The sequence below is a fragment of the Andrena cerasifolii genome, chromosome 6 (genome assembly GCF_050908995.1).
Source record: "Andrena cerasifolii isolate SP2316 chromosome 6, iyAndCera1_principal, whole genome shotgun sequence".
In the NCBI taxonomy this organism is placed as follows: Eukaryota; Metazoa; Arthropoda; class Insecta; order Hymenoptera; family Andrenidae; genus Andrena; species Andrena cerasifolii.
Genome location: NC_135123.1, coordinates 18,111,520 through 18,130,394, shown reverse-complemented (window position 1 = coordinate 18,130,394; position 18,875 = coordinate 18,111,520). Strand labels below are relative to the sequence as shown.

The window sequence follows — 18,875 nt, the reverse complement described above, 5'->3', positions numbered from 1 at the left end:
ATTCAACTATTCATATATATATATATATATATATGTATATCAAAATATCGTTCTGCACACGGAAAATTGCCAGAAAGAACCTAAATATGAATTTTTTCAAAGTATAGTCAAAGTCTCGCGTTCAACTTTCACTTTACACAGAAATGGGAGTACTCAATTTCCAAGTTTTTGAAAAGTATTCTCTCGCGCTTCATAATTCGTGGCGTTCAGTATTGTAGTGACGCACCTACACCTCCCGATTGGAGCAATGGACCACGAGGGCAAAGTTGAGAACCTTCACACGCACGGCGAGTGCGCCTGCGCCAGTACCATTCTGGTTCAGACTTTGAAACCGACAAACACCCTAGACTTACCTCAGTCGCTTTCTAACCAGCGAACAGTACAACGTGCTTTGACACGAGTTTCGAGCCAGGAATCAACCCATCAATATTGGGTAAGTTATGTTTGTGTGTGTTCTTGAATGAATAATTCAGCCAAAATTGAAACGGAAGAGTGCCTTACGTCTACACGAACCCTATCGATCCCTACGTACTGGCAAATCACTGGCAAATGCAGTCAAGGGAGTCCGACCCACAATGAGATTCGACCTTGACTGACATTTGGTCGCCACCCATTTAGTTTTCCGTATCTCGAAATAGTGTAGCTTCCCAATGACTACGCTCAACGATGTCTTCTGTATTATCATACTGTAAATGCAAATTCACGAACAAGTACGTTTCTCCGCCTTGCATATGCGTAACGGTCATGTTCACTTCGGTACACACAGGAGTTGAATTTTATGGGCTCGAAACACTGGTCGTTAATGTTGCATTTAAGAGAAACGATCTTGAATATTTTCAGGCACACTTAAATCGCAGCTAGAGTGACAATGTACTTTCATTGTAATTAAGTCACTTTTATTGTAATTAAATCTTGCTTCCCTCACTAAAATAAGTACTCTTCACTTTGTGGTTACTAAATTTTTTTATGGTCTGAAATAAGGAATGAATAAGCAATCTATAAACATTTATTAAGGATTATTACGTTTAACCGAGTACCGGAAGAATCCACTTTTGTCTAATAATACCATTCATCACGTGACTCCTCATCGACACATGACTCGAAAAGAATGCTTAAGGATGCGAAGTGTTTATCTTCCGAGGTTTAAAAAAAAAATTCAGTGCTTTGAATATTAAAATTTTTTAAAAATATTCGATTCACGTGTGCTTTTGTCCAGAACTGCATTAATATGTGATTGGCTGCTTATCAAAGTTCCCGTTACTACACACGAAACTAACAATATGTATAACCTCTAACTGATAACGTATACATGCCGCGATAAAAACATTCATATATTAAGTTGAACCGCGTGCCTTACTGCTGATCGTTGTTAATAATTCTACACGTTTCAAAAAGCACACATATAATGTTATAAAAATAAAATTATACCGTCAAACCAACGAATCCACTTGTCGCATGTGACTGGCTCTTTGTTTCTCTATAGGCTTCTTTCGACCGCTCCTCAATGACAACGGTCTAATTTCGGCGTTGCGATGAACATAATCGTTATTGCAATCGATGGTAATTGTAGGTTAGATCGAATTAGATCAGCGGTTTGTGGACATGGTTCAATCGCGGCAAGAACTTATGCAATCTCGCGAGAGACTATATTTTATGTGACTCTACATGCCTGGGATCATTTTGCGACAAACGAAACTGTTGTTTGCACGAGGAATACGCAACGAGACACGTGTCCAGTGTATCGAGATACATCTGTTGGTTCATATGCACACAGATGCAGCCGGGTTCACGACATGCCTATTTGTCACGAGCGTTTCATCATACATTCCTCCGCTTCATAAATGCGAATGAAGCTTTGGCGAATCATCAGTTTCGACGTCTAGTTTTACACACACGTTTGGCGCCCTCCCCTTTCTTCGAGTTCCGTTCGTAATTAATACTAAACTATACGTTGAAGTTTCGTTCGAGAATCTGCGCGACCTTAGTCTTGTGTGAAGCGCAGAACTGAATTATTAAACAGGTAACTTTGTTTTTGTTTATCTGATCTGCATATTTTTTTTCTAAAAACGTGTTCCGTTTCGCACTTAAAAGGCATAGGTGAGTACGTTATAAAATACATAAAAATTAAAGAAGTTGTTCGTTCGTTCGCTCGCTTATTATTTTATAACGTTCGCAATAATAATCACTAAATAATGTAACGATGTGATTCTCGACAAAGGTGAAACATATCGAACGGAAACAATAGTTTCCACTGTTGCACTTTCTTTTTACAACGGAGAAAGTTAGCCTCAACGCGTACCACGTAAGTCAAATGTACGTTCATAATGATAAGAATCTATAAATTATTGGCCATAAACAAGTAAATGATATCAAGCGGAAGAAAAGAAAAACTATTTATATTTCCCGTCGCTGCAATAAAATTTATCGTGCAGTTAGGATTACACGTTTACGACCACGACCGTTTTATGACTTCAAAGGAGAAAAAATGGTACTATAATTTGCTAAATAACTCCAACGCGAGACTTGTTTCTTTTCTGTTCTGATCGATAAGAACGGCGACTCACAAGAAACTATTACTCTCGAAAATCAAAAAATATTCTTAAATACCACGGGCACGTTCAACAGGTAACCTCTAAATTTTATTTCCATACAAGTATGGCGTTAAAATTACGCGAACCGAGGCGACCAAAGTCCACTTTCAATTCGACAACACGTGTTTTACGGCAACGTCTTGGAATACTTGGACGTTGCTGCACGCTTTGACGTGATTTCTCGATAAAATTCCGCCTGCCGGATTAGATTGTTATTGTCGATTCGCGATTACCTTCCTGTTCAACGGTCACTAATTCCGATTGCTCGGGATTCTTCGAGAACTCGCGCAGCCCATCAGGCACCCACCAACGTTGACTGCATTACGCACTGCCGAAGAGGTCGCAGGTTATGCGAAGCACCACTGCCAGGTGCGCTCTGCATAACGTTCACCTCTTCTGAATGCCACGGGTCAGATAGTGGACGCGGTGGCGCAGGCGCAGGCGCGTTTACATATCCGTTACCGATTAACCGCAGCACAAATTATGCTGGCGTTATTGACCGCCGGCCGACAAGTTAGAATTGTTGCGCAGATGACTTTTTTAGTGGCCGGGATTCAACTACTTCCTACGCGCATATATTTGTCGCGAAACGCACGTAGACCGAAGACGCTACGAAACTTTGTCATCTTACAGTTTCACATTTAAGATTCTCGGAATCGTTTACGAAACCTTCCACCCTAAAGTGTAATTGTTCACGAACGTGTGGTTAGTTTGATAAAATCTTGTTTGCCGAATCGAATTCGCGATATGCATAATCCTGTTGGGAAATTTCGGGGGATTCTAACAGCGAGGCTAAAACTCGCGTCTGCGCGAACAAGTGCGACAAAGGTTTTCACGTATTGACCGACACAAGAGAGTGCGTAGATCTATTCTCATGGATGTATACCTACGATCGCTAAACTACAAGGCGCGTAGTTTATTATCGCCCCGGCAGCTGTCGTTTTCTTTTATGAAATGTATTTTACGCTTGAGTGGATATCCACTGCAGCGCTATTTATTCATGGACCCGGTATACTCTCTCTCTCTTTTATTGTACAGTGTCAGCTCACTCGATTCTGACCGCTCCAACACATATGCACGGCAGAATGGCCCACTTCACGCTGTTAGCGTTTGCGTCGCGAACATTTCCATTTTGTGGGCAAATATTATTATGACAACCCAGGCTAATCAAAGCAGACCGCGAAAATTGGTATAATTACGACACCAGCATACGGTAGATGGCGGGGATTGTCATAGTAATATTTCCCCACGAAAGAGGAGTGTTCGTGAAATAAACGCCAGCAGTGTGAAGTAGCCAGTAGGCTCCTCGCCGTGTATATGTGTCGGAGCGGCCATAATCGAGTAAGCTGATTGTACATGTTAATATACATAAATACATATTGATATAGTAATCTTTTTGTAACTCGATAATCATTGTACTTGGTGCTCAAAACTTGAACAAGACGTTTAGCAAAACGATGCGATTAAATAATCAGGACGTGGGAAAAAAAAACGCGCACCTAGATATCAAATATTTGAAGAAATTTCAAGCCCCAACCATAGAATGGAATAAGATATAAAAAAAGTTATTGTATAGATTTGATTTCTGAACATCGTGTAAGAGACTAGTGAAGCCAAATTTCCATTTGTAGCAAAATAAATTTTCTAAATTCGTGCAAAATGAAACATTTCATTCTAACACCTATAGGACTTTTGATTATTAGTATGTTCTGGCACACAAAATAATAATAATTTACAGCACTCGAGAAATTCATTTTAAATGCATGAATGCGCTTCTAGCAAATAGACACTACATATATACATCGCGGCTCATGAATCTTTGAAACTCGAAGGAGCGTATTTCGCCTAATGAAATTGAGACTTCGCTATGGGTGATTGGCTATAAATACATGAATGGGTTTAGACGCGAAGGTACAGGTCGATGAATCGCAATTGATAACATAATAATAGCGATACGTAAGGAGTACTTTCCACTGTGAAACGAGATTGCATGTTTCTGCTGGATTCGCCATGCGTCTCTTTAGTAAACAAGCTTATCGCGTTTTGCTGCGATAACTCGAAATATGGCATTTACATGCGATTACGCAATTGACGCTATCGTGGAATTGCGATTACGTGGAAAAAATATGAAAAACACCGATACCAGGTTTGCAATAAAATCGCTAGGCGACGTGGAAGAATTTGAATATCGAGTTTCGGTGAGATGCAATGAAATTGCAAATTGTGCGGGCACTGTTATGTATGTACGTCAGTTGGTTTGTTTCAGCGTGAGACTTGACACACGGAATTTATATTAGGTGCTAGTGACTACTAAGTATGTTTTAAGAATGAATCCCATATAAAGTGGCTAGAACCTATACTTAATCCTTTCTTGTTACGTTTGTACTTAACACATTGGACATTAATTTAAATTTCAACTCCAATTTTAATGTTCTAATACAAAGAAATTTTATTAAAAATCTTTTCCTCGACATAGCTAACGATAAAATTTTAAAGATTCGAAAATTTGAAAATTCAATATTTTGAAAATTCCAAATTTTCAAAAAATTTATAATTTTGAAACTTAAAATTTTAAAACAGTATTTCGTTTTTATCATACAATTCATGTTTTTTATATTCATGATGAATTTAATAATAGACTCCGCAGTCTCTGTTTTATTATAACTATTTTAAAGTTTCGAATATCGTCCCGAGACACACGTAAAGATGTTGCTTCTGGTAACTCCAATAATAATTCTAGCCACTCAAAAGATCGTGGCTTGTTTTTCACCGTCGATCCAATTTCGAGTTTATTTTCAGTGCTCCCCACGGTCGTCGCATAAAAATCTTCGAAATGTACACAGCGTGGCTTACTAAAAACAGACCACCTACAGAAAAATATATGAGAAAAAGGCTGGTTTTAATAAACAAACACGCAGTAACAGAAAGTTTTTTCCTCAAGTCCTATTGTTCGAAATGCTAAAGATCATCGTCTTTTTAAAGTAACCTAACCGTATGTTTTTATTACCATATTTATGTAGCTGACAACAAGACATGTTGTCAACTCAACAGAGTATGTTAAGATGGTGTGTTTCTAACGGACCACCCTGTGTATGTCACACGGAGGCCCAGTTATAATTCAATCGCGTCGCGCTGAGATGAACATGTTAATTGCTGCTTTCATTCGCCTACGCGAAATCAAGCGACGTGGAAAGTTTGATCAGGGAATGTACGCTCTATCGGGGTTACGTAAGGTGAAACTATTTCGTTTAAAAAATACAATGCGAAAAATCATTTATATCTCAGAGAAATGTTCGTCGCGCACGATATAGCAGCTGAAAATACGTTCTATTTCCGATCCATAGAAATTTCGCGAGCAATCATTTTGACCGCTTACGCCAAGTATGAGGTAATGAAATGCATTTTAAGCATAGATTGCGTCGCTGTCGGGTGCTGGCAGAATATTGCATCTGTCAAAACCGGTTGGTGAACTATAGTCGCGATCGTAGTAATACACCCTTTAAAGCAGAATAAGTTTGTTTAAAATTGGTTCAAACGACTTGAGTTTTTTGTTGTTGAGAAGCTAGAAGGATTAGTTTGCTACATAGGTGAGGTGTTTCGTCGCTTTGAAAAAAAAAAAATTGCATTTGCTCGGAATACCGAAGAAAATAGCGAAGGTGGTTTTTTTTTTTAACTTTTTTATCTGAGATTTAAGTGAGTTGAGTACATGCTGTATATTTCGTCGAAATAAATCTATGGAAATCTCTAGATAAGTATCTGCAGCCGTGGAAGTTATATAAGCTCATCGAGCAGAGTTATTTTAAAATCTCGTTAATGATTTCGTTGCTGTTTAAATGGAGAAATATATTATTACACAAAGGCAGATAAATCGTAGCCATTTTCTGCTGAAGAAAGTTAAGCTGGTGCAGCGAGCGGCTTAAATAACGATCTGGAGATTCGATAAATTACGATGATACACGATCTACTTACGCGGGCATTTTCAGCTTCCGGCTTCGTAAAAATTTCAGGCCTCTCCGCCTCCGGCTGGGAGGTTCTTTATCATTTACGCGGGCAAAGGGCTTTCACCTACACGCTTTTCCGCTATATTTCTTCCGAACCGTGACTTTCATTTCCATGCATTCCTCAAGAGCGCCCTCCGTCGTCTGGGGGTCCGTAAATGCTTTCTGAAATAAAAGATGAACATCTCAGACGCGTTCGGGAAGAAATTCACGAATTTTCAAAGCGATTCGTCGCGACGTTGCTTCTCACGCCCTTCCCTCATCCTTGGATCAAGAACCGTAACAATCGACCCCCGTTTACAATCTTAATTAAGAATGCTAAACGTATATTTGTATTTTTTTGTAGAAAAACTGTTATCGTTCGCTGCGGCATTAGTGTTGCACCAACTGGCTGGGGAAACGTCTCCTTGATTCTGGGCGTTCCGTGAAAGCCCTGCGAACTCTTTCTCTATTTATAGAATTCGTTCTATCAAGTAGTTTCTAATAGTTCTGATTTGAAACGAGCGTTCGGAGGGTTTGCTCGCCAGAAATCAGTGGACTAGTTCACTATAGTTGAGTCCCGGCGAGGACTACTCTTCTCGGCCTGATAAAAAGGGCCGCGCTCTAACTCGCGTGGCGTTGCCGATGTCTCAGGTCACGGATTCAGGGTGCGCAGGGGGATAATACAGGCGTAGCCCCGAGAACGTCTGCGCGTGCTGCATTGCGGCTAGCCCACTCCCTTGTTCCGTGCTGTATGGGCGGCAAGCCCCCGGAGGGTGGAACGGAGCGAGACAGGTGCGGGACGGGATGCGCGAGGTGTGGGCGAGACAATGAGAGCGCGCGGAAGAGAGAAGGAGGGGTTGATGCGCGGTGGGTGAGAAGGACGCCGCGAGGCAGGGGTGGAAAGAGATAGAGTGTAGCGACTACCCCCCTGTTTTGCAGTTACGACACTGCACTGCAGCCAGGTACCCCTGCCGTCTCTTGGACGGGGCGAAACTGGCCGGATAAAGCCAGTCGTCGTCTCGTGCCCGTACGAGACACGCGTCCCGAGCGGCGTTTCCACTCCGACAGGCCGCAAAGATGTAGTCGAGAAGGCGGACCCTGGGCCCTCTCGGCTGGGCCCGAGGCACACCGCCGTAGCCGAGGACGTTTTGCCGTAACGATCGGTTTACTTTTGTCTTCGGTCTTTTATCTCTCTAATCTCTCGTATCGGTATTTGTCGGTGGTATAGTGTACAACTATCACCATTAAACGCGTAAACTAAATCGGCCCCAGGGGCGCCGGTATCTAGAGGACTGATCAACACCAGAGGAGCGTATTATTGTCGTTATAATTATTATTATTACCGTCATTATATTATATTTATTATCGTTGTACGTACGTGTGTCGTAACGCGAGTCGCGGAATCGCAACCCGTTCGTGGGAAAGGTAAGAAGACAACACAGGGTTCACCTACCCGTAATCGCCCTTTCTTCCCCAGGCTTTAAGCCCCATCCACGGGCAAACGGGGCCCCGCTTAGGGCGATGCAAAGCAGACCCAGAAGGGCACCGACACCGCGTTCTTACGAAACCGTTGCAATGTTTCTCGCGATCATTCGACGTCCATTAAAACCAGGGTACCGTGTTGTTAGCAAGTCATTATCGTTATCGTTTACGGTGATTACCATCGACCTGGCACGAGACAGAGCCATTATTGCCGTTATTGTGTACGGGGGACGGTGCAGCGGTGGTTTATGGCCGACGACGCGTCAGCTCGGGCTTTAGGGTGGTCGTGTTGGTCGTTGTGAACCGTTTTATCGATTTTAATTCCTCTGCCAATCCAAGCTCTGTGGGATCCCTGTCCCTCTCGCTTTCCCTCGACTCCGATGGGAGGGTGTTTTCAAACTAATTGACTGAAAGGAGCTAGATCCCTTTTTAAGAAGGTAAGGGTGGGGAAATGTCCTCCAAGGGTTCCAGCCGGCTTATGGTAACGGTTGGGAGGACGTTTCTATTAATTTCTATCTTATTAACACTTCGTTGTATCCTCGCGCGAACAGGGGAAAATCGATTCGCGATAAGGAGAATTTATTGCTTGTTAATCGAGAGCGTAACGTTGTTAGGATAAATTATAGGCTGCGTGTACGCGCGTAGCACAGATTGTTTACAGTCGTTGCTGAATGGAGAGTTTCATTGTATCCTCGTTTTATCGATCTTGTAATTCTCGCCTGCATCATCCACTTTACAACGCTTCCTGCGCACACGTCGTGTGCGCGCGTGTTCGACGCTGCTTGAATGAGGGGATATTGCTAAAAAATTGATTCAGAAATCAGAGCGAATGTTCGGTCTGTTTGTAGGGTGCACGCTCAACATTTCCAGATTGGTTGATCTTACGATGCATCTTCAGAAAGTAGTGCTTTCTGTACCTTGTTCTTGATGTTCGACAGATTATACGTTAATAGGGAAGATTCTATGCGAAATAATAACTAAAGCAAAAAAACTAAAGTAAATAACTTGTTTTTTACTCTCTAAAGAATGAAAGTAGCAAAACATCCTGTTGATGATAATTTGATAAATTTTTAAAACTTCTGGCAGTCCCACAAAATCATTTGTCACTTATATATAGATGTTATTATTTCTGAAATTGTTTTTACAAGAAATTCAAAGGGCCATCGCAAACAGGGTAATTCTAAGAATATTTCTAATCGACAAAATATTGAAATTGCCAAAAGTATTCGCCGTCGAGAACAATAATTACGAATATCTACAGCTTATCACATCCTACGTCATTTTTAGTGGCTGCTTTATTTCCATATACACATGGAGTGATACCCATCTTCATCATCAAAAATTTACCTAAACCCTTATCAGGGGCGGATTTGGAGATTTGCCGCACTTAGACTAACAAGCATCTGCTGCTCTTTCCGTGAAATATCATAAAATAAATAAATAATTTAAAAGAGTTGAGAGAATTTTAAAATTAATTTAAGGGAGGCACCACTGAAATGGCCCGAAAAGTAAAGGTATTTTTATTTAAAGCAGATTTGTATGCTGTAGTTCGATTTTGAAAACTTTGAAAAATCACGAAATGGCGAATCTCTGAAAAAATTGTGAAATTTCGTTCTAGTAAATTAACCTCCTTCGTTGAATCAACAACAACAAAAAAATCTCCCGGCGTGCCATAGCCATCCGCATATAGTTTCTAAAAGATTTTGGTCAGAAAACTGTCAACCAGATTTTTTGCAGCGCAAAGTTACTGGTACTGTACAGCTTGTAAATCTGCTGTAAATAAATTTAAAAAAGATTTTCGTATAACTTAAATATCCAATAAAAACTCTTGAAAGTTTAAAAAAAGATTCGTTACGCAGTTTGCTTTTATTAAATTTCCAAAGATATCTTTAGTTTTTGGCCCATTGTAGTGGTGTGCCTCCCCTTTCGGTCTAAAAATCGATTTTTCTTTATTTCATTTTTCGAATGTTCAACCTTTTAGGAATACGTGTTTAAAAGGATTTGTTGAAACTCGTACAATTCCCGAAGTTATAGGCATTTAAGTAGCGGCAAATGCATCAGTAACAACCGGCCACTCGGCGCTCCCGTAAAACTTTAAACACGTCTTTCTCGAAACAGTGTTCTCAAAATCGGTGCGACCTGTATCTCGAAAAGTTATTATCCGATTCGACTGAAACCTTTTTTATTTTCAAGAATATACTTCTGGCTAGTGTAGAGACGAGTAAAATTTAAAAAATTGAAAATTTATAATTTTTAAAGGCGTTGAAAGGACAAAAAATACAGGGAAAAAGTGATTTCAAACTTCAAGTGTCGCTATTTTCTCCAAAAATGTGATTTTTGTAATTTTTTTCTGCTTTCCCCCTAGCCAGAAGTATATTCTTGAAAATAAAAAAGTTTCAGTCGAATCGGATAATAACTTTTCGAGATACATGTCCCCCCGATTTGGATGAATTTTTTTACACCTCGACTTTAACGACTCTCCAGTGTGGTCTGCAATGATTGATTATAAAACGAAAAATATTTTTCTACAACTTAAGACATCCATAATACAATGCAAAAAGTCCCATTAAATTATATATAGTAGTTTTCCTTTAATTAATTCTTAAAGATCACCTATATGACAACTCACCTGCTACGTAAAAAGAAACCTTTTAAACCTTTTTAAAATTGGTTGCCCTAGCCTACTTAGCCTATATGTAGACCAATTCGTCCCTGTCCCTTTTATTGTCATTAGTTCGAGCAACATTTAATTTCTCAGCATTATTGTACAAGATAAATCCTACAAAAGATCTGCATAATATTTCTCCGCCTTAGCCTTGGGAAAGACAATGATCTATTCAGCTTTTACAATTTACCACTCGAATTCGTCATGCTAAATGCTCAGTCATGCAACAACTCAGAATGCATCCCTTATCTTCGTTTCTACAGTCCATACTAATCCACACCTTCGCGACAATAATTAACAGAAATTTATCATTGTCTCGCGATAACGTACCAGCGAACTTAAACAGTGTATCTCGTCTCACTAGTTGATAGTTATCTAGAGTACGATCTTAATTCGAAGTCCAAGGCAATAATTCCATATAAAAGAAGCGCAGCAGCATGTATCGTGTTAAGCCTTCCACGCCTGCGCTTAGGCGACCTACCAAGTCCCCATAAAGTTGAAAAGTTATCAGGGAGCTCGCCCCCCAGTAAGCTTCCTTTATCAACGAAGAGCTATGCGTCTGTTTACGACGTTCTTTACAACCTCCCCCTTTTCACTTGCCGGCCCGAACCCATTCTTTAGACGCCATTCTGTGGATTAAGATTAATGCTCAACATATTGCACGTTACCCTGTAGTGAAACAAACGGCCCCATTTTCCACTGGAGTATTTCACAATGTCCGACAACATTGGGTATCTCCGCTAAGATTTCCCAGTGGTCGGGGCATTATTTTAGCAACCCTTGATCCAGGTTGATAAAAGTTGTTGGCTCATCTCTGCAGTAGCTTAAATTAATTGAAGTAATTCCGGAGCGAATGATAAGGAGAAGCCTACGCATGCTTTCGTTAATTATTGAACAAGTCGTTTGCCGTGGTTTCATGCTTTTTGTGATTCAGAAAATCTGGTTAAAATGTCGAGATCGTGAGACATCCGTGTAATTCGTAATTCTGGCTTTACCTGAAAGTCCCGTGGGTTCTATGGGATTTCAAAAGCCACTAATTAAGAACGGAACAATGTAAAGGGTGCAACGAAGACGCGCTCGCTTTGCAAAGCTTTGCGCGAGACTCGCGTTCCGAAGAATTGATCTTTTTAAAAATGTCAAAGAGGAAGCAATTATAATGGAATCGTTGTACTTTGACATTATTTTGTTAAACCATTATTACAATGTCCAAAAACATTATACATGGGGTTCGGATTAACAATTGTAATTCAACAGAGCAATGTGAATTACAGTGAATAGGTACTCTGATCTGTAGGACGTGTGGGATGGATACTATTTATTGACTCGTTATAAAGTTTCCGCTGCAAACGAGGGGAATTATTTATCTGCAATTATAAAGTTGGTCGAGCAGCCTGAAACATCGGCTAAGTTGTTCCTCCCGTGGGTTTCATGCCTTAATATAACTATAAATGATGTATGCTACACCGACGACCCTCGCGTCGTATTAGTTACGAATATAGCAGCCTATTAGCTCGATGTCAAAGTGGTGGAACGAATGGAGGCACAGAAATGGGTCAAACTAACATTTTCTTTTTATGAAATATTGACGTTGATGGGGGACTGACTGTGAAATTCAATTACGCCACGGAAGCCTTAGTGGACATTTGATATTTCATGTGCACTCGGCCGCTTCGAAGGGCTCGTTTTAAAAGGATATGAAAGCCCCGGGAGATCTTCGCACCAGCATTTGTACTGCCGCATTACATGGATTTAATAAATAATAAAAGGCGACGTTACAGAATGTTCTTCAATATCTTCTTTTAATAGAATATTCTCGTAAACATTTGATATGTTTTATACGCTTGAGTGTAACTTTCCATGAATAAATTATGTAACAAATTTTTATTAGTAATTAATCTGTTCTGACGAGGATTGTGATTCGTGTATGGCACCTTTCTAACATAATTTACGCTGAATATCTTCAGGTTTTTGTTGTTGCGATAAATGGCCCCTCGTAACTTCGACGTCTTTCACAGAAAATGGTTGCGGAAAAGTACGACAAACTCGAGCCCGAGCTGAAGGAAGAGTTGAGGACAATTGCCCAGCAGATCGTGGCACCTGGAAAGGGAATCCTTGCCGCTGATGAATCGACGACGACCATCGGCAAACGTCTTAAGGACATTAACGTTGAAAACAACGAGGAAAACCGTAAAGCATACAGGCAGCTTCTCTTCACCACCGCGAAGGTATAGCGCTATTTTTCAACACCGTTTCAACCCCACCGGTCATTTAGTAATGGCCGCATTCGGTTTCTCCAGTATCTCGTTACTTCGTCATTTGTTCCGAGTTTTTAATTTTCTTGAATCTTTTTTTATGTTTTTACTTCTCAAAGATTAGACTTGGAAGGGTAGAGTTAGAAGCGCAAACATTTCCGTATCTGCCGAGCCATTCCACTTCTTGCACTTGATGTCAAGGAGTTTTGATAAAATTGAAATACGATGTAGCCCACGCCAAATTGGACGGAGAGTTAAATCAACATTATCCGGGTTTCAATTTTTTAAAAGAACACAGAGTGTCGAAATTTATTTTCTCGCAAACAATCTCTATGAAAGAATTGTTATCTCCGAAAGTGTCAACTCTACAGAGTTCATTCTTCTTTTATTTCAATCGAGAAGGATTGGCCTCCGTAAATAAATTTTTCTTACAAATAAAAAAAACTTGGCTCCGAATCCCAGTCCAGCAATTTGTAATCCCTTCCGATGCACGTTTCTTTCACCCTTTTACGCTGACAATCTTCTATTCTGTTCCCTGAAGGATGTTATCAGCCAGCACATCTCTGGTGTGATTCTGTACCACGAGACCCTGTACCAGAAGGCCGAGGATGGAACGCCATTCGTTGAACTGCTGAAGCAACGTGGCATCCTGCCGGGCATTAAAGTCGACAAGGGTGTCGTGCCGCTCTTCGGTACCAACGACGAGTGCACGACCCAGGGCCTCGACGATCTCCAGGCTCGTTGCATCCAGTACAAGAAGGACGGTTGCCAGTTCGCCAAGTGGAGATGCGTCTTGAAGATCACCAAAGACACCCCGAGCAAGCTGGCGATCCTAGAGAACGCTAACGTCCTGGCTCGCTACGCCTCCATCTGCCAGAGCGCCAGGATCGTGCCCATCGTCGAGCCTGAAATCTTGCCCGACGGTGACCACGACATTACTCGTTGCGAACAGGTCACGGAGGAAGTTCTGTCTGCCGTCTACAAGGTGAGCGCTGCTTCCGTGATATACACTTCACCAGTCTGATACACAGGGGGTGGCTCGATACGAGCAATTAAGTAGAGAATATAAAATCATATTTCTTCTTGCGAGGCGTCGTTTTCGAGAAATTTGATTGTGAAAACTCCTCTGGTTACGTGTCCGTCTGACTAGAATTTGGCAAGCTGCAACAGTACATGTGACGCAACTGCGAAGCTGAAAATAATCTTTGCGGAAAAATAAGTGAAAATAGTAATACAGTAATAGTCAGTTTTTTCGAACAAGTTGTTTCCAGAAAGTCAAGTTTGAAAATCCGTCGGTAATGCAAGAGAATTAATCTTGGAATCTCCCTATATTTTCGACTTATGATTTTCTATAGAATCACCCTGTTTCGGGTTATACCGTCATTTCGGTGATCCCCTGTGGTAATTATTCTTTTCAATACAGATTTAGTTTCAGTAAGATGTTTTTTCTCTCTCTTCCTGAAATGATGCTTTTATATTCTATCGCGAGATGCTGTTTGCAGGCACTTGCTGACCATCATGTGTATCTCGAGGGAACCCTTCTGAAACCGAACATGGTGACAGCAGGTCAGAGCTGCGCGAAAAAAGCGTCTGCTCAGGAGATCGCTGCTGCCACGGTTACAGCCCTGTTGCGCACTGTACCACCCGCGGTGCCCGGTATCACCTTCCTCAGTGGTGGACAGTCGGAGGAGGAGGCATCCGTGAACTTGGACGCCATCAACAAGTACCCGGTGCCCAAGCCCTGGGCACTGACCTTCAGCTACGGTCGTGCTCTCCAGGCTTCTGTCCTCCGTGCATGGGCAGGCAAGAAGGAACAGGTTGCTGCTGGCCAGGACGAACTCATCAAGAGGGCTAAGGTAACTTTCAGGATATTAAAATCTTCGGCCTTTCGAGATTTAATAGATTTTTCTTATTCTATTTCTAATCTATCCAATTTCTTTCTCTTTATTGTGCTTACCTAGAATAAGTGTTTTCTATTTATTTTCGTGCAAGTTTCTGCCAAAATATTTCTTTCTTTTCTGTGTACCTGTAACTATTCACTTTTATTCAGATTATTGTAAATAATTTAAGAACATTGCTGTGTTAGCCTAGTTTGCTGCACTTCTTTCTGTTGTGTATTTAATCACTTTCTCAATCTTTTATCATTTACTTCTGTTTCTAGTATTATCCATTCATTTATTTAGTCAGCGTTCAGATGCTGAATCTCTTGGATCCATTTAAATCATTTTACTTAAACTATATCTCCCTTTTAACGCTTGTGTTTTTTTTTCGCATGTGTATATACTGTGTGCTTGTTTAGGCAAACACTGCAGCTAGCCAAGGCAAATACGTTGCTGGCAGTGTTACTAGCAAAGCTGCTAATACTTCTCTCTACACGAAATCTCATGCCTACTAAACTCTTACATTTCTTTCTGTGAGACATGTTTCCATAGTAAGTATCCTAGGTTACTGCACTCGTTTTTCTGCTCCTCTTTCGCTGTTGTAAATAATAATAGTGCATGTGTATGTGTGTATTCCAACTGATTTCTCTTATCTTAATATAATTCGCGGCTCATTGTTGGCGCGTTGTTGCTTTAACGCGAAATGTGTTTCTAACAGGCCAACAGCGAATCGGCGCTGGGCAAGTACGCAGGTGGCGTGCAAGGAGCTGCTGGCAACGCCGCGCTCTTCGTCGCGAACCACGCGTATTAAGTTAGTCCCCCGAAGATCGATAAGGATTCACGTTAGACAGTAGATCGTTCGCCGAATATCACCAACGTCGATCATCGTTGCCGGCATGGAAACATTTACCACCAAGAGGGAAGACGAGAGAAGAAACGGCGGAGACTTGTAACGCGACCAAGTGTTCCAAACACGAGCGTTCAGCCTCTGTATAATTTTACCTTTCACACCGATACACGATTACGAAACGAAACCAAGCGAATTTTAACCCTGTCGCGACAATTGGCACGTTCCAGTGATTTTTAAACACGAGTCTTGACGCTTTTAACGATGTGTACAGAAGCTGAGGAATACGCTGTGTTTCGACGCGAGGCAACGTCGCGTTCACTCTGGATGACGTAACAGCAGCTGGCGACGGTGTCGATCGCGATACTCGCGATCTATTCTCCTCGGTGTACGCCGTTCGAGATCGAACCGGGCGCAGACGATCCCTCCCGCTTTTACACTCTCCATTCTGCCCTCCTGCGCTGTCCCTTAACTTTATTTCCTCGTTTTCGTCCACGCCCTTGCATCCCCTTTTCTCAAGAATCACGGGACGCGACGGAGAGTGTTTAACGCGCGTTTCGTCGCAACGACGCTCGCTTCGGGCTCGTCCCGAAACGAGAGAGATCTCTCGCGTGGAGTTCCGAAAGATCTGTGGTCCGGGGAGAATGTGATCGACACCGAAGCCAACCGGGCGGGCTAGATCGAGATATGAAACGCTTTCCTTTGATCGTGAGCGGATTACGCGACATTCGAATTACACACGCGTTATTATATTCTGTAACACTACGATAAAAAGCAGATATATATTATATATATATATATATATTATATATATTATATATATATCATATATCATATATATACATATATATATATATATATATACATATATCATATATATATACATATACATATATCATATATATATACATATATATATATATATATATATATTGTCAATGTCGTTATGATATTCTACGTGTATAAAAGAAAAGCAAAAAAAAAGTGAAAAAAAAAATAACAAAGTAAAACCATATTAAATGTTGTTTGTTAGTGAATCAGTCGAATATTATATGAAGTCGTAATATTACGTCATCTACTTATACAATATGTGTATCTTATATAGATATTTAAGTAACGTATTGAAAAGTATCTCGTACATCGATGTTATATCTAATATTTTCATTGCAATCTAGGTCACCAAATACACTGTGGAGGGTATTCAATGTGTTTTTCATTTCAACTCCGAAGGTCCCATAATTAGTGATAAGAGCAAGTATAGCAGAGGTAGTATTAGCACCTGACAGTATCTGCGGGAATCATGTGCAAATATGTACTTTGAAAACCAAAGGGGTACTTGTAAGCATAACTGAACCATAAAGGAATATATTTGAATCATATACAATTATATAAAAAATCAATGGAATACTTATGAGCATAACTGAATCATAGTAGAATATGTTCTAATATTACATAAATATTTCTGCTTGATTTGTTTCAAACACATAAATACTTATATCTCAATACATTCGATACAGTTTAAACGTTACCGACAAAAGATTCAATGCATATTAAATTCGAAATACTTTGAAATCTTTCGTGTAAGATGCCTTTGTGGTTTACGACTAATACTTTGAATATATTCATTATATAATGAGATAATGTAGAAAATGGGTGAATATATCCAAAGTACCAGTAGTTAGTTACAAAAGTATCATGTGAAAAAGCTGTTTGAATTATATTTGTAAACCCTGTATGTACTTATTAGGGTGGCTCTTATTTTCGACTTTTGAATTTTCTTCGTGGTACCACCCAGAATAGTTCGAAATAATAAAAAAAAATCTGTGTAAAGTTTGAGCCCGATCGGATAACGGGAAAAGGTGCCTCCGGGTCCTTGAACATTTAAATAATTATTTAACGCTCACAAAGACGATTTTATATAATATCCTCCAAGTTATTGATTACATCAAAGAATATGTGAAACAAAAGTTGTAGATCCAGACAGGGAGCATCTTTTATGTTCTATTACTTTTTCTCGTGCGACAAACAGTTTTCGAAAAAAGTCCGAAAAACTGAAAAAAATTCTTTTTAAAATTTATCCTTTGGACGTACTTTCTTAATTTCTACAATTTTTTATATCGATGCTACGTAACTTTGCAGTAATTGTTTAACTCAAATAAGAATTAGTTATTTGATATGTTGCAAGAATTTGCCCTCAGTGATTTGCGATATCTAAATTATTCTCGTACGCTTTACGCATTGCATCTATTAACTCGTCCAAATAATTTAATAAATGAAATATCTTAAATTGATTTTTAATAGAAGTTGGAATATTCGATTATAGGAAATTTTTTAAAAATCTTGTGTGATTATCAGATGTTTGAACTATTAATTGGCAGTAAAAAAAGTTAGTTTCATTTTCTATGAACCAGTTTTACAACAAAATAGTGGCAGCAGGAATATAGGTAGTGGTAAAAATGCAAGTTACAATTTCCATAATCAAGTTGAAACGTACAATATAAAATGCATGATATGCATTACTATAAGTAATATCTGTTGCCTATTTATTAGTGACCTTTGTATCACGAAAATCATTTCCTCAGGCACAGCTGGGAAGCATATGTAGACGCCTCGTTTAAAGCTGGATGCCAATCGTTATTTTTCAATCACTTTTCACTTTTTCGAACGATTAAAAATAATTCAGTTTAATAAGCACAAAACATAAATCATAAATCTGCGCGCCAAACTGAACCCTCAAAGATTTAAAGAAATACTTCAAGCTGCCGCAAGATCGCGCTACTTGTGAGACCCAGCAGAAATTGTGTAACCAATGGTCGCTCAGTTTCGAACCACTTCTTCTGTGTTGTCACCGAGTGAAAAGTGAAATATTTGCTGCGTTTTGCAATTAGTGCGCCTTCAAAATGTTTTCATCGAAAATTTGCCTGGCCGACGTGCTGCATCGATCATGAATCGTCGTTGAAAGAGCACGGACAGATGAGGTTGTTAATCATTTTAATATATATATATATATTAATGATGCATGAAATTGTAAATCATTCAATTTATTTAAGGCACTTGTCTTATTAAAAATAGCCCTGCCAACTGTCCAAGTTATAATATACAGAGATTATTGAATTGACAATATAGTATACTGTGTATAAATTCCAGAAGTAGGTACACACAAGTAGATTTAAGTAAA

The 18,875-nt window shown here is 39.9% G+C and overlaps 1 protein-coding gene across 3 annotated transcripts; it reads left to right on the top strand.

Annotated features, from left to right (window-relative positions):
- The first annotated feature begins 279 nt into the window (after positions 1-279).
- Ald1 (fructose-bisphosphate aldolase) lies at positions 280-16,897 on the top strand. Of its 3 annotated transcripts, none has more exons than XM_076814612.1 (6): positions 280-433; positions 12,734-12,943; positions 13,512-13,955; positions 14,473-14,826; positions 15,270-15,401; positions 15,569-16,897. In XM_076814612.1, exons 2-5 carry the CDS (start codon positions 12,737-12,739, stop codon positions 15,363-15,365), a joined length of 1,101 nt encoding a protein of 366 aa, XP_076670727.1. In that variant the 5' UTR covers positions 280-433; positions 12,734-12,736; the 3' UTR covers positions 15,366-15,401; positions 15,569-16,897. The 3 variants fall into 3 exon arrangements, with proteins under 3 accessions (XP_076670727.1, XP_076670728.1, XP_076670729.1); XM_076814614.1 differs by lacking the exon at positions 280-433 and adding an exon at positions 7,610-7,996; XM_076814613.1 differs by lacking the exon at positions 15,270-15,401 and having other exon boundaries at positions 282-433.
- The last annotated feature ends 1,978 nt before the right edge of the window (positions 16,898-18,875 follow it).